Source organism: Leuresthes tenuis, unplaced genomic scaffold (assembly GCF_036924035.1).
Source record: "Leuresthes tenuis unplaced genomic scaffold, fLeuTen1.0.hap1 SCAF_16, whole genome shotgun sequence".
NCBI classification, from domain to species: domain Eukaryota; kingdom Metazoa; phylum Chordata; class Actinopteri; order Atheriniformes; family Atherinopsidae; genus Leuresthes; species Leuresthes tenuis.
In genome coordinates this window covers 28,666,496-28,693,232 of record NW_027325370.1, presented here as the reverse complement: position 1 = coordinate 28,693,232, position 26,737 = coordinate 28,666,496, and the positions used below count along the sequence as shown (strand labels likewise).

The 26,737-nt window shown below is 38.7% G+C and overlaps 1 protein-coding gene across 1 annotated transcript in view; it reads right to left on the bottom strand.

Annotated features, from left to right (window-relative positions):
* syt6a (synaptotagmin VIa) overlaps positions 1-25,640 on the bottom strand; it is a 90,491-nt gene extending 64,851 nt beyond the window's left edge. Inside the window, exon 1 of the mRNA XM_072367212.1 lies at positions 25,484-25,640. Coding sequence (XP_072223313.1) covers positions 25,484-25,640 — 157 coding nt within the window. The remainder of the gene's footprint in view (positions 1-25,483) is intronic.
* Between the last annotated feature and the right edge of the window lie 1,097 nt (positions 25,641-26,737).

Genomic DNA, 26,737 nt, shown 5'->3' with positions numbered 1-26,737 from the left:
CTGACTTGGTTCATCTTTAAAGTCAATGACTTTACTGTACAAAATGCTTAATTCCATCCTACAGTAACATGGTGCCCCACTGTACACCTCAGCTGTGAGTGTAGCTATCTTCGCACTCTGACTGACTGTGCCCACCTGCAGCAATTAACTGGGATTGAGGTCACCTGTGTGAAGGTTGGGAGCACGACTTTATCAACCAAGTTGATAACACATGGAATATCTTTAATTGGAAGGCTTTTCCTTTTTCAGGTCAAATACTTTTGGCCTCCTCAGATTTTATTTGGTGGTCCTAACAGAATAAACTGCTCCATCCTGGATTAAAGACCAAAACAACTCTGAAACAGGTTTTGTTGTTTACTATCTTGCGGTGTACTTCGCTACTTACAATACTCATTGTGACTTGTTATCATGCCATAATCAAAGATTAAAAGTTCTCTATCAAAATCTTCATCTTAATCCTTCCCTCTCTCCCTGTGCCATATGCCTAATGTAGGTCTCTAACTGCAAGCCACACACTGACACATTCAGCTGCCGCTTACAAGTCACTGTTCTGCAGCAATGACGTGCAGACTACTGCACACAATGCAGGGCTCTGTACAGATCCAGTTAGCTTAATGCTCACTTCAGCTTTAATAGCTAATTGCACTAAGTTGTTTGACATTAAATATGAGGAAAAACTTCATTATTATTTGAGCTTGGTGAATATTCTATGTGATATTTTACAGCAGATAATTGCTGGGGCACATACTCCAAGTAAAAAGGTCTCGAGAAACCAATGACGCTACCAATCCTTTAATGTGTGTTTTACACAGATTACATTTTAGCTGTTGTGACTAACCTGCTGCCATGGACAATTTTTACATGGAAAGCAATATTCTGGTATCAACCTAATTAAAAAGTTACTTTGAAAGACACCACATAAATCGGGTTTTATGATTACTTTATCCTGAAAAAGTACTCAATACTCAGGCTTAACTTTAAGTCTCAAATTAGCTTCTTGGAGTAATCAGATCTTGTGAATGTGACACACCTTAATCAAACATGATATAAGCATCATACTAATCAAATTAATCAAATGAAAAGACTATGCCATCCATATACTGACAGAATAAATATCTTGAAATCAGATTGTCAAGACTTGGGAGAACTTTCCTCTCTGAACTTACATAACATTAGATTATATAACAGAAGTAAAAAAGTGGGGAAAAGTTATTATTATTAAAATGATTATTGAAGTCCCTTAATTATCATTGTACAGTTATGATGCTGGTAATAGCAAGATGAAATTCCATTTTTAATTGGTATTATAAGAACGTTTAACAGTTTTCACTTAAAAGAAATTGCTAGAAATCAACAAAGCAAACTTTTTATGCTAAAGGAAAAGGAGGGATTAGATCTACCAAATCAATTGTGTGATTTTTCATTCAAAATGGCTGAATTGGCTAAATACTGGAAAGTTGTAGAAAACAGAGATTATTGTATAGACTCTGAGATTGAGTTATGAACACTAATCCAAAGAAGAGTTTGTCTCAACAAACAAATTGGCAAAACATTACAATAAATGCCAAACATAATGATTATTTTTCTGTTTTGCCAGGGTTATTTTGAGATAATGGAAAGTGAATGTATCAACAGACTGTTAACACTGAATTAATAGCATGGGTAAACTTTGTTCACGGTCTCTGAGGAGGACTGACTGGACTGGACTTTTTGGCCAGGAGTTTTGAGTGGATGCAGTGCAGTTGCTGTCGCTGTCACTGCAGACTGAATCTCCAGCCCACTTTTATATGTGCAGATGGCTTCTGATTGTTTCTATCTTCTATCTTTTATTGTGTCTTGACTTCTTTTGGACATCTGTGCTGGGACGCTGTGAAGATTTGGGTTTTTTAATCAAAACAATTGTGTTACTGGAAAGTATATATACCCATGAATATACCTAAAACGATGAATGTTGTTTTCAGATGACAGCAAAATCTCACAGAGATGCAGTTGAAGTCTTCTGTGTAAAGAATGATTCAAAATCTGGAGGCAAGCCATTTAAACTGGAAATAAAAAGCCTGCTTATGTCTGCCTCTCTATGAAATCCAGTAGACGTTGTTAAAATGACTAATGATTTAGTATTGTAAGACTTTTATTACTGTAAACTGCATAATGTGGCACTGAATAATAGAAACAGTAACTAAAGTTTGTGGGGCTTAGCAAACAGTTAATTAACTCAAGAGGCCAATTGGTGTTCTTTTAAGTATTGTTACTGAAACTGAAGCTCTCTGCAGAGCCACACAGAGACAAATCAGTACACGATCAAGTCAAGGAGAGGCCGGATATTACAGGACTTTGCTTTCTGGTGGTTTGGGCAGTCAAGGAGAGTGTTTCCATTTCCTCTTTGACTGACCTGCTCTACTCTAAATGCAGGGCAGCTTTATTGTATTAACACATTCTCTCCTCTGCGCTGGCCAAATGCCACACCAGCCCAAAGGCTTCAACTATAGAAACACCATCTTATTAAATACATTATTTTTACACTGTATAGGACGTTGAAATCCACATCCATTATCATGTAGGTCATGTTGGTATGCAGAGCCCACTCTCTGTGATGGGTATTTTTGGAGTGCAGCAGACCTTGAAAGGGAATTCAGTCACTGTCAGCTGCATAACTATTAGCGAAAAAACATTGTCAAGCCACTAAAAGGGAAAAAACAGCACAAAGCTAACCTGAGTTTAGCATATTGTGTGTTTACGACTTCAGAGTGAGAGGTAATGGAGGGTATGGTTTTGAATGCATGTCAATTTTGCAGTCCTAGTTTGGAGCATTTTTTATACTATATGGGGAAAATATTGTAAATGTCTTAAATTTTTAATGGATAATTGAGACATTAGTATGTCATCTGCGGTAGACTGCGGTCCGTGTGTTTTCAGTTTGAATAATTGGGGCAGATCCATGTCTGTCATCCCTCCAAATTTGCCTCATGCAAGCATATATGACATACAATTACACTGAAAGAAATTGAGATATCTAGTGGTCATGAGAGTAACTACATGTTGAAGTATTTGTTGAAGACTGTCCATGAGAATAACGGTGAAAAAATTTCTTTTAAAAAGGTTTTTTAACTATTCGACTCTTAACATGATCATTTTATAATCCCATTTGCGAACACTAACCAAGTAGTTTTGATTTCTAAGTTTATCCAAATGATGATAAACTTAACCAGGAAGTGAAAAACCAGGAAGTTGTAAAATATTACATATTACGAAGGCAACATACTACTGCCTTAGTACAAGTACAATGGCAATCCATTAAAGTAACATTTTAGACGTAACATTCATCACATGTTGGTTTTTATCATATGCCATAAATTCATGAATGATTGAAATTAAATACAGCACATAGTGTCGAACATGTTTTTGGGATTAAATTAACCACATCAGGCCAGTTAAAGTCATATTTATCTGATAGACTCAAGTTTGTTCATGTAAATGATGAGTCTTCCTCACAGACCAGTGTGAGTAATAGAGTGCCACAAGGTTCTGTATTTAGACCAATACTGTTTACTTTTTACGGACTTCAATTAACTACCATTATTAAACAGCATGGCATAAATTTCTATTGCTGCACAGATGATACTCAGCCATACTTATCCATGAGTCCATATAAAACAATCAATTGGTCAGATTACAAGTATGACAAAGGCCTAAGTGACTCTTAATTTTCTGCTTCTAAGTTCAGGCATTCTTTGGACCTGAGTGAGTCAGGAAGATACTGTATAGTTACATAGTTGCGACAGATGGCATTCCCTTGGCTTCCTGTACTACAGTACTGTCCCAAAAAATCACTGAAAAGCTTCTAGATTACCGTATTTTGCGTACTATAAGGCTCACCTGATTATAAAGCGCACCCTCAATTATGGGGTCCATTTCTGTACTTAAAGGGGAACTCTGGTATTTTTCTGGCATGAAATACGTTTATCTACTCACCAAGAACATTTTGGCGAAAGTCTGCATCCTTCGAAAGCTATTTAGATAACTCACGATCGGCGTATATCCTTATGACGGAGTTAAAGGGGCAGGGACGATGCAGCCTCTAAATAAGGCATTATCTGTCTTTATTTCACCAATACTTTAAGACGAATTAATGAACGAACGCGTGCTATTGCTCTGTTAGCTCATAGGTGCTGTTATGTGGCTACATGCGGCTATAGGAGAGCTAACGGAGGGATTTCTACACAGGCACTCTACTGGAACCACTTCCCAAATGTCACAGGCTGCTGCAGATAAATCAGCAACGCCGTGTAGTGAACAATGAAGCTATAATCTGCATATAGTTTACAACACTGTTTACTTTGATTATTTTGCTGGCGATAGCTGTCGATATGTGTTAAGTTTTCCTTTCACATTACAAAGAGACTGATCTATCCTATCCTGGTATCTTTTATCCTGGTACCACACACTTTGCAAGTGGCCGTTTGCTTGTTTGCTGTCTGCGTGAATGCATTATAACCTGAATGAAACCTAATGAAATAAAATTCAGAAACGATCATATCATGGAATGAAGATTGAGTCCCAAACCTCGCGTCCAAGACAAGTCTCAAGTCTTTGTTTGTGTGACTGAAGTGCGACTCGAGTCGAGCCATACGACTCGAGTACCCATCTCTGGTTGGTAGTCCATTCCAGTCTGTTGTTCAAGTTCTAAGTTGTTCTAAGTTCTAAAAGAAGTTAGTAGAGCAGCATTTACTTTGGAAGAAGAAAGGAATTATAGTTCATTAGGTGACTGTATAATTTGAGGTTGCTTTGCTGTAACCAGTGAAGACATTAATGAGAGTTTGGTGTCATTGACCTGCTCAATAAGAGGTGGTAGGTGTGGAGGTCAAATGTAGAGAACTGAACAAAATAGGATGATTCAGTAAAATGATTATACAGGATGTCTCCAGTACAAACATCCCCCCACCAGCATGGTGGCCTCATGCAGCCAACCCAACCTTTAAGTCCAGTAATCTAAACAAAATGAAAACATTTCTGACCATCATCCCCTATTTTGATGGTGTTAGTCAAACAAAAGTTGGACAATGTTATATTGGACTCTGAGAAACTCGGGTGAGGGATTTTCATTTCCTTTTGTTTTTTACTTTTAATGCACTAAAGATTTCCCTTAGAAAATAATCTGAAGATGAATTCACAATGATGATTTGATAGTTGCAGGGTGTTTTATTTGATTTGGCTTCACAGCAAGAAAAGAATAAGTTGTGTTTTCATCTATAAAAACAAGGCTGTATGGTAAATAAAAAAGCAAGGGAACTTAATCTGATGTAGCAAGTAAGAAAATTGCTGACAAGGTTCTCAGTAACAAACCCTCAGGTGTATCTGCCTTCTCTGCTGTAGTTTAGCGATTTTGATACGCTATGATGCAGCAGTATAAAAGCTTTATCCCTGAGGCTCCAAACCTTCCCTATTCCCCCCTCACATTTGAAAAACCTTTTGAAAGACATATCCTTGGTTGAGTAGAGTCTCATGCAGATGAAACATCCTGCCCATATGACTCTGTAAGAAGTAGAATTTGATAATGAAACTCTGTTCATAACTTCATAATGCTCCTCTTCTCCGTCTTCATCCAAACCTGGCTCACTCAACGCATCTATGACTGTGTTTGGTCACCGAGTGACAGGTGATTAGATGCCACACCGATTGCACAGACTGCTGCTTCACTGACGTGTAACACAGAAGCAATGTGTTCCCAGCATACCCAACTCTGTTCCTAATTACACGCTTGGCTGGGGATTAGCTTGTCAAAGAAGGAGCTGTGATCTTGCAGGAGACTAATTACCATTTGTAAAACTCACACAGAGAGATTTCCATAAATGACCTCCAGGTCATCACTTACGACTTGTAAATTGAGCTGCCTCATCTCTGTAATACTCCGAACACATTTCACCTGTTATAACACTAATGCGACGCTGATAACAATCCACTGCAGACATTACAGAACTGCCAACACAAGTGAAAATCATGAATATGTTATGATTTTACTTGACCAGGTGATCAAAATCAACAAACAAAAAAAGATAATTGATTAAAGAGCTATGGTAAATGGACTTGTACTTGTATAGCGCTTTTCTAGTCTAGCTGACCACTCAAAGCGCTTCACTACATGCCGCATTCACCCCACTCATACAGCACGTCTTAAGATTCATAACTACATGCTTTCTAAGCATTCACACACATTCATACCCCCAATGATACACTGGGGGAGCAACGTGGGGTTCAGTGTCTTGCCCAAGGACGCTCCGACATATATCCTGGGGAAGCCAGAGTCGAACCACCGACCTTCCGATTGGTGGGCGACTGCTCTTCCTCCTGAGCTACAGCCGCCCTGAAAGCAGATAAACATTAATATCTGATTGATAATAAAAGTTGCTATTATATATTAATTGACTAAACACAAGTTGTAATGTGGTACAAACTTTTTTGGAAATAGTGACAGTTTCAACAATAACTAAGATTTGAGTTTAAAATCTAAATGACTGAACAAGACATCTTGACCCAGAGATTCATAATATATTTGTCCATTACACCTGTTCTCAAATAATGGCTATTGCCAAATGCCACATCATTAGATGTCAGTCAGATGAATTCCCAGACTGACTGAAGCTGATATCAAACCTCCAAAGTCTTTATATATAGTAACAAATTCTGTTTTTATGATCTCATGTAAATTGTGTTGAAGAATAGGCAATGAATCAAACAGTAAATTAAGCTGTTGGTAAGTGACCACTGAGAGCATGCTTTTTACCAGAGCTGACTGGCTGGGGTTGTGTTCAGCCCAGTAGGGCCCTATTGCTGTGCTTCTGCATCCTTGTATACAGATGCATTATTAGCAAGGAAATTTGGGTTTCCTCTTTTTCTTCTACCCACTTATTCAAATGCCACTTCATCTTTTTGGTTAGTGACAGAATAGTGCCAGTCCAAGGAAATATTTTGAATAATTAATTAATTAATTAAATTTCCATACCTGCTTTGTACTATGTCAGTTTGTGGGGGGCAGAGCCCATTATAGCTATCAGTGGACGAGAATTAGGGTACACCCTGGGCAGGTCACCAGCCGACCACAGAGGACGCATTTTCATAAAGTCAAAAGAGATAAAAATGGGTTATGAATTGACTTGGCTTAGTTTGATCATACTTGAGATATCTGATAAACATTTCCTAAACCAACTCCACTGGAGTCTACAGAGGCTTTTTTGGCATATGTACTGATTGAGCCACTCAATTAAAAGAGCACCATTTGCTCTAACTAAAAACAGATTAGAAAACTCATTAAAAAGAAGTCTACTCTTTACTTCATACAGAAATGATGTTCTTTTTTTAAATTTGTCTCTCCAGTGAAGCACCAAAGAAAGCTTATGTGTGTCATGGTCTACTGCACTTTGTTGCTTTTGCTTTACTTGATGCATAAATCTTCCAAACATTTTCCAAGTCCTCTCAGTCCAAATGGGAAATTTTTTGCATAAAAACAGTTGAAATGAAATGCATTTACAGTCTCACTTTAATGTTGATTAATATGGTTAAATCTATTCTATGTGCCATGTATTTTGACTTTTTATATTTTTCAAGCCCATCCAAAGCAAGAGTTCTGTGAGAATAATTTCCGGTTTTATAAAAATTCCACTTGTACTGATTTTATTTTCTCATTTTTTTGTTTTTACATTGTTTTCTTGGCCAAACTTGACTCTCTGTCTCAGATGTAATGGATTTTAACTATTGTAGAATACAATCTTGATGTGGTGTGTTCTTACTGCATTGTAGAGATAAATTAGATATGCTAAATTAATGGATGCATCCGTTAATGAATAATGGAACACAGCCCTCAGCGAGCGTGTGTGTATCACCTAGCTATATGTCAAAATTCCTTCTGCCACAGATTTTCACTGTAGAAGCTCTTTTTTTCAAAGAACTCTTTACTAGTTGCAACTCTGCTAGTAAAGGGCTCTTAGAAAGTCCAAGAATGTTTTAGTACTAAAGCTGTTTTCAGATCTCCATTGTTTCATGTGGAACCACAGGGTATTTTTTCACCAGTGGACAATCTATAAGGTCATCCCATCAATTCTTGTCAGTTTAGGTAACATCATTTCAGATTAGGCAGGGGCTGTTTTCAAGGGGGTGCTAATACTATCACGGGATGAAATGTCACAGCAAATCTCAAGTTGCACCCCTTTTCCCCTGCTCTACGCAAAGAAGGCGGAAGGACAGCGCAACCGTACTTACAGACGAAATCCTGCACATTCACACATCACCTGCTCACAACTCTCAATTAGTGCATAAATGTAGACCCACTTTTCTGTGCCTCCTAGTCATTTGTCATGAGATTGTTATTCAATTTGTCGCTCCCCCATCTACCTTTTTGTACTTTGTGTGAGTCATGTTTCCTTAGGGGGTTGTTAATGGCAGTACGAATGAAAACACAAAATATAGGAAGCAGCAGAGATTCCAGGAAATGGGAAAGATACTGTCTGAACCAAAGGAGGGCCTAAGGCACCGTATGTTCTAGGTGCACTGTGACTAATACAGGCAGCTCACAAAACAGGTTTATATGTTGAGACAATAGGCTCTGCAACCTATGAAAGATCTTCCACACATTTTATAGTCGAGTAAAACATTGTTTGTTATAAAAATTGGTGTCTGTCCCTTTTAGCTTAACCTAAAATGAATTAAGAAAAACATCTTCGATCACTGTCAGAATACATGACGGCAGAATTCATCACAATGCTGGCATCATTGTGTAACACGATGCTCTGTTGCATGCTTATTAGATCCTTAGGTTGTCCCTTAATCATTAGTATATTATATTTGATTTAGCCCTCCATGAGTGCAACGTCTTTTTAATTAGTGTGTACATTTTAGATGTAGTAGCACCCTACCTCATTATCTTGTATGAGCTTTTTGTGGTAACAGAAGGAACTCACCACCTGGATGCAAAAGTTGAAACAACTCATTCACTACTGTTGACTAGACTTCCTCTGTTCTATATAGCACTCTTCAAGACAACCATGTGGCTGTTCTATTACTCTGTCTATGGTACTGTGTTTTAACAGCCTGGTCCAGATCAACATGGCTCTGGTCATAAAACAATGATCTGTACATACTGTCTGTGGTTGATCTTCAGACTAAATATAGGAAGAAATATAAGCATCTGAGAACAAAACTGCCCGCCAAGTATTATTTTATCACTTTGGTGTGTGGGAGTATGAGGTTATATTCCTGTGTGTTGAATTAAACAGAAAATTAAAAAGGTTGTATCTGTTCTATCAACAGCTAAACTTATGCACTGAAGGGAAGACCTAATGGCAAATTTTGGTGCCCACATGGAAACAAATGGGCCTGCATCGGATTTCTCCTGTTGCTCCGGTTTCCTCCAAAGGTCCAAAAACATGACTGTGAGATTAATTAGTTTTATTGAATCAGCCACAGGTATGCGTGTGTATGGTCATCTACCTTTATGTGGGCCCTGGACTCTTGTCTGTGGCAGCTGGAATAAGCTCAAACCCTCAGTGACTTTTAGATAATTGACAGACAGATATGTGCTAGAGTCGAGGTATAAAGGGGAATGTAAATGTAATGCTTTACAAAAGTACAGGTATCTAAAACCTCTTCGTTCCAGTATGGACTACACAGGCTTTTCTTTTTAGTGCTTCATAATGTATATGTAGGATTTTATTGTTTTTCCATATTTTTGTGGTATCGTGTAAACAAGTGACTGACATCTTTGTTGTTAATTTTCATCTTCTATTAATTTAAAGTAATACTCGAAAAGTTCTAAGAGCTTGAATAAAGGGCAACTGGACTTGTTCTTCTTGGCTTTTGAAGAGGTTTCATCTCTCATCAGAAAGGTTTCTTCAATTCTAAACTTGTCGATGGTTAGTATCGGCTTGAAAATAGTTGAGCTGCCTGAACAAGTACGTTTTGGTCACAATGTCCAACATGTTAATGGTTTCGAAACCATCTGGAAAGGAGAGTCGAGGTTGCTGGGAAGGTGATATGAGATCACCCCTCTATTCAAAGATGTTTTTTTCCAGTTTAACATAGATTGTCTCAAACTACTTGTCTTCTCTGTCCAGAGTGTGTGAATTACTACCCTCAAAAGAGTGCCCCTCCTTGAAATGTAGGCGAACTGCTCTGAGAGAAGTGACCGACCTTAGAATGTAAACTATCAGGTTTCCTTTGCTGAAGTCCCAGACTGTCATCTTTGCTGTAGTGTATTAATTCTCCATGCTAAGATTAGGTCAATTCATGCCTCACTTCGCTCTGTATTTTTAGATTTCTGCTTTTGGGCTCCCTGTTGCACTTTTGGTTAAGTTAGCTATAAGTTTATTTATTTCTCATAAATAAGAGGGATAGGCTCCAGAGGGCGAGAGGCGGGTTGCACCCTGGACAGGTCAATGATTAAATTAAAACCGGAAAAACATAAATAGATTAGCCCACATGCATATGCTTGAAAACTGGTGCAAGTTTGAGTTAGTTTCCCTTTTAATATAAATAAAGCACTGAAAGTTCACTAGGTCACATTGGTTCTTTGGTGAGTTACTTTCTTTTTCTTTCTTTCTCTTCCTTTTTTTCTGTCTTAGTTTTTTTTTCTTTGTGATTTTCAGCTTTGCATGTGTGGAGAAATGTTTTCTTTGCAATATAAGTTTGCAAAAAGAAGCATCCTTTAGTCTTCGACCGTCTCACACCTATCTTGGGACAATAACTATGTGATATCAGTCACATCAAGCTCCTCTGACAGCACCAAAGGGAAACAAAACCTTTCAATATCATAAAGTTTTCTTCAGTTGTCTTTTCAGTGTCACTTCTGGTTTGGTCTACTCTGGAACAATACAGTACTTTTGGCATTTATCAATTTCGTGATAATACCCTGTTAGACTGCACATTAATTTGTGTGATGAAGTGTGCAGGCCCAATGTCTGATTCCAAACCATCAACCCGATGAGCATGAAAAGGATGTTGGCCGCAGAGGCCTGAAGCCTTCACCGTGATGGACAGCTCAACAGCCTGTATGACTAAACAGTTGCATGAACTGAACCAGCCATGAAACTCTGAGACAGATGATGTGCGCAGGCTTTTCTAGAAGGAATCAACATGAGCAACGCCAGGATGTCATGAGACAAAATGAAACAGCAGATCAAAAATGTTTCTCTCTGTCAGCTTATGACATTAAAACATAATCATATTAGTCTGTTTAGTGTGTGACAGCTTGTCCTGAAATGAGCAGAAAAAAATGGTCTGCTGGCTAAAAGCTACATGCCTGTTTTTGTGTCTAAAATCAGAAAGTAACTTACATGGAATTTTCAATGATAGATTTCTCACTGTGAGGATGGACACCTGCTAACAACAACAGACTTGAAAAAGAAGGCTGTTTTATGTCTGTATCTCATTGTTGTATAGTGTTGAGCTCCAATAGTGCAAATGAGAGGAAAAAAGATTTTTCTCATGCTCTGTTGTGGCTCTCCTCGTCCTCTTTGGCTCTCACCGCTGTGCTTGCTTGGGGCCTGATTCTTTAATCAATAAACCGATGTTACTGCTCAATAGCTCAGCAGAAGCCTTGCACATTGTGTTGTTGTTAGTATCACAGCAGGTTTCTAGTTAAGGTGAGACACTTTTAAAGCCAGCCTGAGCTGTCTGTGTCTGCATGTGCAAAATGATTTGGAATTTTGCACATACCGTCATTCTTACCATAAATAAACTCCATACATGTCTGCCACATCAAGGCATTCCATACAAGGAAGAAAAAATAGTGACTTAGTGACAGCAAGAAGAGCTCTGCAGGCTGTTGTATGCAACAGAACAGAAAGAAATTTTCAAAAATAAAGTCAACACTATCTATGGTGTAAACACAAGAATATACCAAAGTGGACTGGCCACCGAGAGCACAAGTTTTCCCAGTTTTCCCAGCCATGAAAAACTGGAGTGATATACTACCTAGTATTAAAGGGGAGGAAATATTGCTGTCTAAAATAATTTTGTTTGTGCCTTAATCAAATGGCCCATAGTGTGTGGTTATTAGCCAAGACGAGGATGGTAACATAGGGCATTTGATATGAATCGGTATGTTTTTCATTAAATTGGTTCACGTGGATATATATTCGCCCTTTTTCATGCAGTCTTCTTCCAAATTTAACCAAAGATCTTAAAATGGAGGAAATAATGGATGCTTGAACAGTAATTGCTAAAAAAAAATGGATATGTGGAAAATCAACAATGTTACCAAAAAGGTAGGTAGATTAAAAAAAAAAAAAGCTTTTTTACGGCAGGTGCATCAAAGAGCCTCTAGATGACAAGCTTTATTAAGGTGCTGCGGAGGTATCAGACACACCAGCGAAGATGGCAGCTGCACTTAGCTGCTAGCAGTGGCACTGGTGAGGCACACAGTTGTGAGCCCAAGGCGTTGTCAAACAGCACTGAGCACAGCCCTAAAAGACCAGGCAAGACAACAGTGACAAGGTACAGTTGGTTTATTTGACTTGAATCACTCAACATATTCATTCAATTAACAAACAAAAATAAGATGACGTTTGTTTTGTCTTTCTTTATTTTTGTTTACTGTGTTTCATGAGCTTAGAGAACCACAAGATAGATTTTTATCCATGATCAATAAACAAAATCTGCTCCAGTAATATCTCTGCTCTAAAGCTGCTGTAGCTACTGCTTGAAATTAGTGTGTTATTTCTCTATATGTAGTCCACTAATATTATGCATCTGACAAATCATACTTAGCTTTAAGCATTATTTTCTGTGTAAATAGAAAAATTGCTCATATCTTTTTCAACACTGTTTTTATTTAAGTAACCTGCAAAGTGTTGTAGTTGTTCTCTACATATTAAGTAATTGGTATGTGATATTCCTATGTGTGTGTTTTTGTGTGTGCTTTTGTGTAAATGGTAAATGGACTTGTACTTGTATAGCGCTTTTCTAGTCTAGCTGACCACTCAAAGCGCTTCACTACATGCCGCATTCACCCCACTCACACACATTCATACAGCACGTCTTAGGATATAACTACGTGCTTTCTAATCATTCACACACATTCATTCCCCCAATGATACACTGGGGGAGCAACGTGGGGTTCAGTGTCTTGCCCAAGGACGCTTCGACATGTATCCTGGGGAAGCCAGAGTCGAACCACCGACCTTGCGATTGTGTGTTTTTGTGTGTGTGTGTGTGTGTTTTTGTGTGTGTGTGTTTTTGTGCGTGTGTGTTTTTGTGTGTGTGTGTGTTTTTGTGTGTGTGTGTTTTTGTATGTGTGTGTTTTTGTGTGTGTGTGTTTTTGTATGTGTGTGTTTTTGTGTGTGTGTGTTTTTGTGTGTGTGTGTGTGTTTTTGTGTGTGTGTGTTTTTGTGTGTGTGTGTGTGTTTTTGGGTGCGTGTGTTTTTGTGTGTGTGTGTGTGTGTTTTTGTGTGTGTGTGTTTTTGTGCGTGTGTGTTTTTGTGTGTGTGTGTGTTTTTGTGTGTGTGTGTTTTTGTATGTGTGTGTTTTTGTGTGTGTGTGTTTTTGTATGTGTGTGTTTTTGTGTGTGTGTGTTTTTGTGTGTGTGTGTGTGTTTTTGGGTGCGTGTGTTTTTGTGTGTGTGTGTGTGTGTTTTTGTGTGTGTGTGTTTTTGTGCGTGTGTGTTTTTGTGTGTGTGTGTGTTTGTGTGTGTGTGTGTTTTTGTATGTGTGTGTTTTTGTGTGTGTGTGTTTTTGTATGTGTGTGTTTTTGTGTGTGTGTGTTTTTGTGTGTGTGTGTGTGTTTTTGTGTGTGTGTGTTTTTGTGTGTGTGTGTGTGTTTTTGGGTGCGTGTGTTTTTGTGTGTGTGTGTGTGTGTTTTTGGGTGCGTGTGTTTTTGTGTGTGTGTGTTTTTGTGCGTGTGTGTTTCTGTATGTGTGTGTTTTTGTGTGTGTGTGTTTTTGTGTGTGTGTGTGTGTGTGTGCAGCAATCGGCAACAAATTTGTAGGTCCAAAATCTATTGGATCGATTCTCTAATAACATTTCAGTAAGACACATGGTCCATGGTAATTCCTACATAACATGTCAGGTTAAGTGATTATTAGAGAAGAACTAGAATACATTTCAATGGCTGTTGCAAAAATTGTCTCCAAAGATCTAGACCCACCCAAATGCTATCGACAGATTCCCAACCCACAGTCGACCTGTATCCCACAGAGCTGTATTTGCAGCACAAGGGTGGCCTGCACATTGTTAAGCAGCTGCTTTTAGAGCTTATTAGTGTATCTTATTGGTGTATTTAGTGCATTCAAAGGCAACAGCTATTGGTCCAAAGTGCATTCAAGTTAAGGCATTGTGTTAAGCAATACAGGAGCAGTCCAAGACTGCATACTAGAAGCCTGTACTGGACAGTTTTTTTCCCTGCACACTATGACTATATTATATTCAGAGTATTGCCCTATTGATTTTTGTTTATTTTCTTGTCCTCTATTGAATTGATAAAGATGTTCATGACAGAGAGAAGTTTCCAAATTGATTCAAAACTCCAATAATGTCATCTTGATAGGAGCCAAATTTTTACCACTAAAAAACATTTTTTGCAAATCCATCTATAAGTTTTGAATTTTTGAGTGATACTGATAATAAATCCACAAACAAACCAAGACAACCAAATAATATCCTATTTGGAGACAATGAATAGCAAACAAAGAATGAACAAGTTAACAGTGAAACATACGACGTGCTGAATAAGGTCAAACTGGCTATACAGATGAGTAAACTAAATTAAACCAATCTGTAAAAAGCTTAAAACAAAAGCACCATGAGCAGTAAAAATAAATCAAGGCCAATATCAATATAATCAATGAGATAAGGACTTCACAAAATCTGAACAAAACCAACAACCGATTAAGATTTAGTAAGATACCATCCAAAAACATAGAGTGGAGAGAATATGAAGGCAGGCCTGTTAATTATGATTAAATTTGCCAGTCATGCAACATGATTCCATAATCTGTGGGTGTAACAGCAAAATAGTCTGATTTCCTAATTACTAAACCAGCAAACATGTTTATTATTTTTACCACTGCAACATTTTTTGGAAGGAAAGAGAGCGCTGCCTTCTGACACACTGCAGAGACAAAAAGATTGCTGTCGCATGTGCTATGGAGTCCTAGAGGAAGGATTTGTATCATTTATTTCTGAAGATGGATTCACATTCTGTGTACTTCCCAGATGTTGAACACATATCGTTCCTTAAAATGAACATCTTGTGGGATGTCCTTTGCTTTGGAGCTTCAAAATTAAGAAGAGAAAAGTGAACCTTTCAGAGAAAGAGATCAAGGACTTTCCATTTATAATGCTGTTCACAGATTTGCTTACAGAGGATCTGATTGGTATGCAAGCCACTGTTGAACCTTTGTCTTTAGAGCATTCGCTTTAATGAAAAATGTCTTCCACGTAGCCTATCATTATCTCCTCTTCCTACTGAATTGCCTCACTGATTCCAAACCAGTTCTTTTCTGTGTCTGTTTGATTTTGACCCCAGGTCAATAAAAGACCCTGACAATATTATCTTGTACCTTCCCATATTAAGGCACACATAGGGAATTAAATGCTGTGTGAAGAAATACTAAATGCAACTCAAAGTGCAAAAATGTGTTTTACTACTCCAGCGATTGCAGCAATAATAGCACAAGCCTTTGAGGACTGGCGTTTGGTCTTTTCATGACAGCTAAGACAGACATTTTTCTGTGCGTTATCTCTTGCAACAGGAATGAGCTGTCTCCGGCTTTCTTTTGTGGTCTCCAGTGAAATGTTGTATCAATAAAATACCAAGACAGAAAACAGTGGGTATGAATTATTGAAAGGCACAGTGGTTCAGCTAATCTCCACACCGCAGTTAACTTGATGTTCTTGTTTTTTGTTAAGGATTCAACCTGCAATGCACCATCCGTTCCTGCAAATATCATAGACACAGAGGAGCACACCAGTGGGAACTAAATGAATGATCTGCTGATGCTAATGTCCTCTGCCAGCCAAGGTCTTGCCTAATAAACCTGGAGATGAGACAGGCTTGCTCGAAATAACATGATCAAAATAAGCCGTGAACAATTCAAGCCCACACACCTGAAGCAGCAGCTGATAATGAAAGTGGAATTCATAATGATGTTGAGTGTGTGGAGGAGGGGGTTGAAAGGTGCATTCAGCCATTTAGGAGCTACACAGGCTTAAGGGATAGGCTTTGTAACCTTTATCAGGGCTCTGCAGTGACTATCAATATCTAAGACAAGCGTCTGATCTGTGGGAAATGTTCACTCTGTAGAGTGTTATGCTGATCTGAGCTTTCATTTGTCTCACTGAAGTCATGGTTTTTAGTGGCACAGCTGAGACTCCCCCTAATGAGATTATTTTGAGCTTAGTTGGCACAGTATAAGAAGTCTGCCATTACAAACATTTGGCTTTAAAGTGGATGCTGATCTTAAATTTGACAGTCAGATTAGGGCAGTTGTGAAGTCAAGTTTTTATCAGTTAAGGCAGTTGGCCAAAATAAAACCAATTCTCCCTAGGAAGCACTTTGAGACAGTAATCCATGCCTTCAGCTCCGGAGAGTACAAAATGCTGCGGCACGTCTTTTATCTGGCACCCGCAAATATGAGCACATGCCCCTCATTTTAGCTTCACTCCAGTGGCTTCCCATACATTTTACAATTTGTTTTAAACTTCTTTTATTTGTTTTTAAATCTCCATGGCCTTCCTACCTCTGAGCTGCTGCACCATTGGACACCCTCCCGCTCACTCAGGTCAGCTGATCAGACACAACGTAAGCTAAGGGGGGACAGCGCAGTATTATGGCTTTTAGTATTTTATATTTTTGTGTCTGTATGATGGCGTATGTAATTTTATTGTTTTTATTTATTGTGTACAGCACTTTGGTCCTTTATAAATAAAACTGGATCGTTGGATTGGCTTAAAACATCATCTGTTGGTTTTAACAGCAGGTGGGTCTGAAGTTGCAACTTGATTAGGATACAATCAGCTAGCTTTGGATTCAACAAATTGGTGGATAAAGACAGCTTATTATCTCCCTGCTACATCAGGACAAGGGAATTGAAGGCTCTCTAATTAGTCATTCTTATTTCATCATAATCAGTTTGAAGTGAATGAGGGGTTACTCAGCCAACAGCGGGGAGTTTGTTGGAGAAAATTTTGCAACGGTGAAATGACTCTGCTGCTGTGAAAATGATAGCTGTAGATATATGTAATCAGCTGTAAACTCACAAACCTAAACCTGACTCTTTTGTGCTGTCACACAGGAAAGAACGTGGAAATGAGGGCAAAAGATTCTTATCCTCACATTTTCCTAAAGGCAAGGCTCAAGCAGTATGAGAAATGAATAAGGCCATCCGAAAGAATGACAACGTAAAAGTTGTGCCTAGTAATTTGAGCAATTCAATTTCAGAATAAAAAGGAAACAAGGGAATGGAATGAGATGAGGGAGAAAAATGCTGTGATGAACTTCCACTTAAAAACTTAAAATGGAAGGAGTCTGAAGTAAATTAACAGAAACATACACACAGAAAAAATATTTTATTTATTGTCTTAAGATGATTGCAAAGGCGAAGGAACAACTGTTTCCTGTATATTTACATATTGTTTTTCCCTCGACCACAATATCATTTAAAAAAACTCTTCTACAAGTCTCTTGTAGAAAGTCACAGTTCTATTTGTCTCTTTTCAAAATATTCCAATCCTGTGTTTGAAGTATCATGTTTTTCTATTCTCTCAGTATGATAGAACTGGAATAACCATGACGACTTAATGAGCAGTGCTTCTGAATCTGTTCGCCACTGGTCAAAATCTTTCAGAGTGCCGCACAAATGACTCCATATAGGCAATGGGGAGAAAGGGGAGGGGCCACTAACCAACTTACAGTAAAAAAGGAAGGTGCATAATTCCAAATGGAAATTCTAAAGCTAGCTAGCTACCAGGCAGGGTTTTTTCAGGCTTTAACATTACATGTGCTGTGAGTATGTTTTTTATTCATATAAAACTGACACCATCACTGACATTTGAGATGAGTGGTCAGAGGCTCAACACCTTGTAACTGCTAACATGATGCTGTGACTAGCATGGAAATGTCATGTTATTTCAGCGCAGAACTTGCAGCCATCTGATCAATTTCAGAAAACAGCACATTGTTAAAGAAATCTGCAAGTAAATACATTTTGCACACAGTGTACTGCATCTAAGCTGTATTTCAACTCAAAGTATCCAATAGTTTTAATCCCAGTGACTTTTTTCAAAGAATTAAAAAACTCATTCAGGTTGTTGTATGAATTTCCACTGTGGTCACCCAAAAATTATTCAGATTTCTCCTCATTGCTCTCATTGCTTTAGCCGGAGTTCTAATCCACAGTGTGCAGAAAGGAAGCAGTGTGACTCAGCTGCACTCTCACTTAAAGTGGCAATACAACACTTTGCTACATGGTTGTGCTGTGTTTTAGCTATCTTTATCTGTGCTTCATAAGGGTGTGCAAAGAGCCTGGCATTTGTGTTTCAGTATTTGAGTAAATTAGAATTTTTTTTTTTTACTATCCTTCAGATATTAGTTGTACAAATGATTTTCAATAAGAAAAAAACACAATTATTTTTAAAACTTAAATTTGATATTGGTTCCTTTTTTTCATAAACACATTATGTAAACATGTTTATATATATATATATATATATATAGTCCTATAATCTCATTTAACCTTACCCTGTTACTGCTCTGCTCTTTAGCCAGTGTGCTGTTTCCCTGATGCCTGTTGCTTTCAGCTTTGCTGTCTGTCTCTCTAGTCTTTAGTCTCGTCTCACCCACTCATCTTCACTCGTCTTCACTGGCATCCTGGCATAAGTAGCAGCAACATCAAAAAGTATGCAATTCTTAGGCACTTTGACGCACCTGCCTCAAGCTTCTTTTTATTCATTCCTTTTATTCCATTTCATCACCATCTTTAAGTTTGGTCATGTTACTTTATCCATAGCTGTGTTATCCATGATCCATTCTTTTTTTGCTTTATCTGTGCTCAATCTCTGTTCTGCTGTGCAGTGTGAGTCAGGTTATAAATATATCTGTCGCGACCAACAACCTTTAATTAGAGGTGACATTCACTTGTTATAGCATTAGCAGCCATGTTGAGTATTTTGCCCCTTGAGCGTAGTTTATGCTCCTCCGTCATTTCGACGGCGTAGCTACGGCGGACTGTACGGGCTGTGATTGGTCCGCTCAGAACATAATTTCCAGCAGTTGCTTTTTCCGGTCGTAATGGCTGTACACGGCAAAGAAGCTCGTCAAATCATCCCGTTGACATTTGAAAGTGCATTTGTTCATCCAGGTCCCCCAGTGGATGAACCAGTGTTGTAAATTCACCCGTTCCCAGCCTTGACCGGTTTAGTGGCCGCACAGACCACCTCCGCAAACGTCTTCTCTGTCGCCTGCGCAATATAAGCATTTGTTCTTCAATATTGATGAGCTCCAACTGCAAATACAGCTGCTCCACCTCGGTTGCCATTGTTTACTGCTGTCAAATGTGACCGGAAGAAAAAGCAAGGATTCGGCTAAAACCTGAAACCACACAAACACACAGCCACAACTCCCTAGCGGCATGGTGAAAGTGCAGAGCAACGCATTCCCTGGACACAGAACTTTGAATGCTCAATGACGACGTCACGTCAATGCCGTCGACATTACATAGAAGCATAAACTAAGCATTATGGGGAGGTGGGTCTAGGTAGAGCAGTGACATAGTTGCATGCACTAGCTACACATGTGGACAAAATTGTTGGTACCCCTCAGTTAAAGAAGGAAAAACCCACAATTCTCACTGAAAGCACTTGAAACCTACAAAAGTAACAATAAATACAAATTCATTGAAAATTAAATAATCAAAATCAGCCATTACTTTTGAATTGTTGATTAACATAATTTTTTTTTTTTTTAAAACTAATGAAATAGGGCTGGACAAAAATGATGGTACCTCTATAAAAGATTGAAAACTATTTGACCAGAGTGACATGATTAACTCAGGTGTGTCCTTTAATTGACATCACAGGTGTTTCCAAACTCATAATCAGTCAGTCTGCCTATTTAAAGGGAGACAAGTAGTCACTCTGCTGTTTGGTGAAAAGGTGTGTACCACACTGAACATGGACAACAGAAAGCGGAGGAGAGAATTGTCCCAGGACATCCGAAAAAAGATTATAGACAAACATCTTAAAGGTGCAGGCTATAAGACCATCTCTAAACAGTTTGAAGTTCCTGTGACAACAGTGGCTCATATTATTCAGAAGTTCAAGACCCACGGGACAGTAGCCAACCTCCGTGGACATGGCCGCAAGAGGAAAATTGATGACAGATTGAAGAGACAGATCGTTGGAATTGTATCCAAAGAGCCCAGGACAACCTCCAAAGAACTTAAAGGTGAACTCCAAGGCCAAGGTACATCAGTGTCAGATCGCACCATTCGTCGTTGTTTGGGCCAAAGTGGACTTCATGGGAGACGACCAAGGAGGACACCACTGCTGAAAAAAAATCATAAAAAAGCGAGACTGGAAAAAATGCATGTTGACAAGCCACAAAGCTTCTGGGAGAATGTCCTTTGAGACCAAACTGATGAGATGAGACCAAACTGGAGCTTTTTGGTAAGGCACATCAACTCTATGTTCATAGACTCAAAAACCAAGCATACGAAGAAAAGAACACTGTCCCTACGGGGAAACATGGAGGAGGCTCAGCAATGTTTTGGGGCTGCTTTGCTGCATCTGACACAGGGTGTCTTGAATGTGTGCAAGGTAAAACGAAATCTGACGACTATCAAGGCATTCTGGAGAGAAATGTGCTGCCTAGTGTCAGAAAGCTTGGTCTCAGTCGCAGGTCATGGGTCTTCCAACAGGACAACGATCCAAAACACACAGCCAAAAACACCCAAGAATGGCTGAGAGAAAAGCGTTGGACTATTCTAAAGTGGCCTTCCATGAGCCCAGATCTGAATCCCATTGAACATCTGTGGAAGGAGCTGAAACATGCCATTTGGAGAAGACACCCATCAAACCTGAGACATCTGGAGCAGTTTGCTCATGAGGAGTGGGCCAAAATACCTGTTGACAGCTGCAGAACGCTCATTGACAAATACAGAAACCGTTTAATTGCAGTGATTGCCTCAAAAGGTTGTGAAACAAAATATTAAGTTATGGGTACCATCATTTTTGTCCAGCCCTATTTCATTAGTTGTTTTTTTTTTAAAAATAATTATGTTAATCAACAATTCAAAAGTAATGGCTGATTTTGATTATTTAGTTTTCAATAAATTTTTATTTATTGTTACTTTTGTAGGTTTCAAGTGATTTCAGTGAGAATTGTGGGTTTTTCCTTCTTTAACTGAGGGGTACCAACAATTTTGTCCACGTGTGTAGCTAGGAACATGAGAAAGAGGTGGGACAAAGCTAACTGGCAATAAGATAAGGACTTAAAATTAAATTGATTAATTGATTAACTTTAGTTAATCAATTCAAACGTGCCTCCCCGTGTTTAGCAGACTGCCTCAAGCTGACACATTGCCCTCACATGATCATGATATCATCAGTTATTGATGACAAATTTACCAAACAAAAATACCTAGAATAGACAGATTTCATCTATTAAACATAGAATAACAACGTAACCTCTCCACCTCCCTGCTCACTGTCAAACTCACATGACCACTGCAGCTTGTATATCTCAAAAATACTTTTTAAGTTATTACAGACACAGTGTGCTTCTCTGCTTGAATGCTTACCAATGTGAACCTAAAGCCTATTTTGTTTCCAACTATAAAATGTGAGTATGGTGTTTATTTGTTTAGGTTTATTTCAGGACGATGCTCAGCATTCTCCTCCCCTGCCTCCAGCTATAAAGACCTCACACCCTCCCGGGAGCCACAGCTTTCATGTAACACTTCTACAGCATCATCCTGCACCACAGTCATGAATTTTAACACAGCCTCACCAACATCTTTCCCCACATCCGGACACACTGAGCAAGCTTACAAGACATCTGAAAAAGACAATTACTGTGTTAGTCCAACCAAAATTGGACTTTTAAAACACATGCAATATGTCAGTCTGTCCAGAATCATATGCAATCAAGATTCTCAAAACCAGGCTATGGTTGTACATATTCAAATAGACTCAAATGGGCCCAGGTGCTCCACATACACTCCAAAGTTCCATCTTTTTTTGCATCTGAATTTAAGACCGCATTGTTATATGAGAAGTTGCAGAAAATCGAGCCAGATGTCTCTACAACCGCCTGGATTATTGACTACCTGACAAACAGACCACAGTTTGTGAAAAGGAGAGATTGTATGAGAATGAGGTCAGCAGCACGGGAGTATCATAAGGGACTCTAGTACAACTCAGTCTTGTCATCTCCCTAAATGCACAGCTGACTCTGCAGATATTGAGCGCTGAGGTTGAGTATAAGGAACAGGTCGAGCACTTTGTGGCATGGTGCAGGAGCAATCACTTCATCTTGAATGTAAACCAAAAAAAGAAGATGATTATGGATTTTAGGAGGACCAGGAATAAACCAAAGGCTATTGCTATCCTAGGAGAAGAGGTGGAAGTGGTAAAGGACTAAAGATGCATGAGTGTACCTGAAATAAAAAAAGGATAGAGCAAAATCGACTTCTTGAGGAAACTTAGGTCCTTTAGTGTGTGCAACGAGATGTTCCATTTCCTCTATAAGTCTGCAGTGGGAAGTGGTATCTGCTTTGCTACCATTTGTCTGGACAGCAGCATCAGAGCCAGTGACACTAATAATCTGATCAAACTGATAAAGAAGACTAGCTCTGTGCTGGAGCATCAGTGCAGCACAGCCCCAGCTAATGTGCCAAGAAGAATGCTGCACAAGTTGTTGTGATGGAGAGTGCGATCTGCTTTGCAGCCATCTGTTACGGCAACAGCATCTGAGCTGCTTAGCATGTTTATATGACACTTGAAAAGAATGTGGTTTAGGTTTAAATTATTCTTGTATTAATACGCCAATCCTAAACCTAAAATAGGCATAGGCACTCTGCACATGCTCCAAAGTTGAATCTTTTTGCAATTTCCTGTAAAAACAGAGAAGCATAAGGTGTGAAATGTATATTAATACAGCCAAATTCCCAAGAAACCTGCCCTCATTCACATGTTTTTCTGTTAAAGGTAAACGCATCTGATATTTTGACTGAAAATCAGGTTCTACTATGTGTCAACTTGTAGTCACTTGCAGAATTTCCAGACTGTCAATCTGCTTTATTAAAATCCTGCTTTTATCAGTGCATCATCATCTGAGAAAAAATCCCCATTGAAGTAACCTCTGACACAGTCAACGGTGTTGTGGCGTTGGTCATACAACAACAAGTCATCAAGTCGATTCCCTTCCCTTGCAGGTAAACTGTTTTAAGGATGGTGAGCCATTAAAAAGTATTGTTCAATTCAATTCAATTCAGTTCAATTTAATTTGATTCAACCATAGACCAAGACCATCTCATTTCCACGAAACAAAAAAGATCCCACTTAAAACAACCAGTATTGAAATCTTGATAATCAAGTTATTTTCAACTGAATAGATTAGCAGAAAATCAATTTTGAAGTAATGAAAAAAGTAGTTTATGGAAAGGCTTGTGTTTCTTGAGCTATTCAATTATCTGATGCAAAAAGAGACTATGCTATCATAAATCTATGTCGCCGTGCTGAGATTTTTTTCAGTGGAGCTGTATTATTCTTTACAAATATTACAGTAGGTCTCTACTGTATAAATAAGTTATTACTCTATCTACCTATTTGCATGTTAGAATAAGAGCTGTGTAGTGAGAAAACTTTTCTCAAACTTAAGTCACTATGACTTTTGAGGACTAATAAGTTACATGTTCATTTACAAAACGGCTGCAGCTGCAGGCAATACCTTCCCAGTCTGCAGAAAATATTTCATTTTAATGTCAGTTTCTTTGCAAACTTCCATTATAGGTCCTATTTGCTCTCTGTGGGATTTCCGCATTGTTGCACAAAAAATACATGTAAGACGACATTTTCTTCAACCCCCAACCTACACATCCTCCGACATTATGAGAAGCAGCTTGTCTTTAGCTTCCACGTGGCAGAAAGAATTTACATCAATGGCTACATAACATGCAATGGCATTTAGTGTCCCCACAGCTCAGTGGTGGATGCCACTGGCACTGTGATGTACGTTCAATTCCTCTTCTGAGGATGATGTGATGTGACAGTGGATTTGGTCAGGATTGGTGTGACATGCACTCTGTGAATGGGGAACCATCCTCGAAAAATCTTTCCTCTTTGCTGTGCACCTGCTGACAAAACTAAAGACTCATTTTTCTGTCAAACACAGAACCTCAAATCACTAATCATGCACAAGACGTCGAAATATAGAATAAAAGGATATGGCAACAACAACTATTTTGGGTTATCTTATATGCAACAGATCTGGTATGAAATTGTATTTCTTGAAAGACTTAGTATTGAAAAAAGAGTGGTTCCGCATCAGTTAAAATTTTCAATTTTCACACAAATTATCAGTTATCAGATAGAATTGTGTCCCTTTTGACGTTTAGATACTGGTATCTAAAAATGATTAATTTATACACAATCAGGGCTGTGGGAAGCCTGCCTTTGCTTTCTAATGAAACAGTTCTTTAAACAGCCTTCAGTCATATCTTGGACTATTTTTTCTGCATTGTTATATCAAATTAAATTAAGTTTCCCAGACTGAAGGGGTGGAATTAATTAAAGACACAAAGTGTAGCAACCAGAGCTTATAGTTGAGTGGCTGCATTTTAAATGTACTTAAATAGAAGGATTATTCCTTTAGAGAGAATGAATTTCACAACAACTGCCAAAGCAACAGATGCACACGGCTGCAACAAATGTGTAAATCATTAAATTAAACACAGACCCTTACTTCTTTTGCATTAACTGCCACACACACACACACACATTTGTTATTCACTCAGAGATAAAACACAAAATCCTGAAAAGGAATTATTTTTCTCATTCTTTTCTTGGTAAGTTTTAGTTGTGAGGAAGGCATCAGATGGCATTAGTCTGTCTCTTGCTGATCTTCAAAGAATATAAGCTCTCCTCTCTGAAGCAAAGTGGGAGTCAACGTGAAATTGTTGTCTCCACTTATATCTCCCTGTGCCCCTGGGGGTGAAAACTCATTAAGGATGAATTCATGGCTTTGAGTGATCAGTCGAAGCTCTGTCCGAGCAACCATCTGTGACCAGCCATGTAATGAGTAAAGGGAAAAGCGCAACCAGATGCTTAATGACAAAAACAGCCAACTGTAGTTTGTCTCTGCCACTCACATCCATAAAAATCATTCAGCAAATCTTTTAAATTAGCCCTTCATCAGGGAACAAAGACTAAAAAGGCACATAAGGAAAGCCACTGCTTTACGTGCAATATACTGTACAGCAGGAGTTAATTATATTACTTACCCAGTTCTTTGTGGTGAGAGCCCTGGCTGGTCAATACAAAGAGGAAATCCTGACAGGTGTCCTGATCCAACAGGGTGCTGTTGTGCAGGCAAAGGTCAACAATTAGGGTCACAGCTTTCTGACAGACCATGTCATATTCCTCTCGGTCAGAACTCATGCTCCCAGCTGCATCCTCAGCCGTGTGTGCTCATCCAAGGGGACTAACACACCCACACACGCGCGCAGCAGCTTAGCATGCACAAGATAAATGCAACTTGTCTCCTTCCACGGCCGATTCTTCTCCTTCTTCCACGGTCTCTCAACATTGTTTCCACACAGATACACACAAGTTGGTGTGCACGTGTGGGTGTTTGATGTGTGTGTGTAAGCTGAGCCAGTGTTGTGTGAACACGTGTTAGTTATTCCATATAAATGTGTGTTTGTGTACAACAGTGTTTGTAGACTTAATGAATCACTCTTGCCTCAAGGTGACATAAGGACGGAATTATTGCATCATATTTATGTAAAGACAGCAAGTCAGATGAACCACAGTGATCAAGGACAAAAACTTTACAGGCTATGAAATGGCAAAAAATGTATACCAACAGCCCCCTCACCACAAACTAACAAGGCATAACCTTAAAAAAGAAGAAGGAAAAAAAGCGTAACCCTTATAATGACCACCAGACTTGTTTTTCTCAGATCGACTGACATAGCCGGTCCCTGGAGTTCAGAGAATCTCCTGTGATAAATCTCCCCTGAGCTAAGCCACCTGAGACCGCCAGGTCTCCCTGCTCCCACCCATAACACTGACTGTAATCCCTGAGCGTTTACAGTTTGTAATGTTGATGGCTGTTTGTATGAAAAGACAAAACTGCAAAAAGAGAGTGAGTCACTTATAAATGCAGACGCACCCTCAAATGCCAGTTTCTTAGGCTCAAATAGCTGGTCAAAATAATATATTAACTTTATCACCATTTGGGAAAATGTGAAAGGTATAGTATTAAAGGCAACATGTAATGAAAAACTACTCTGCTGCTTTGCATTTTCTTTTATCTTTTTTGCAGTTAAATGTTAGACATTCTAAATTCCCATTTATAATTAACTCAGCATTACACTGGCACCCACAATTAAAAACACAAAGAGGGACCAGTACCAACTATTTGTTACAAAACTGCAGACATAGGGAATAAAATCATAGCCAACAATCTTTAGTATCACTTTGGAGTGTGGTAGTCTGAGCTGAATTTACTGGCTGCTATGAACAGAGCTATA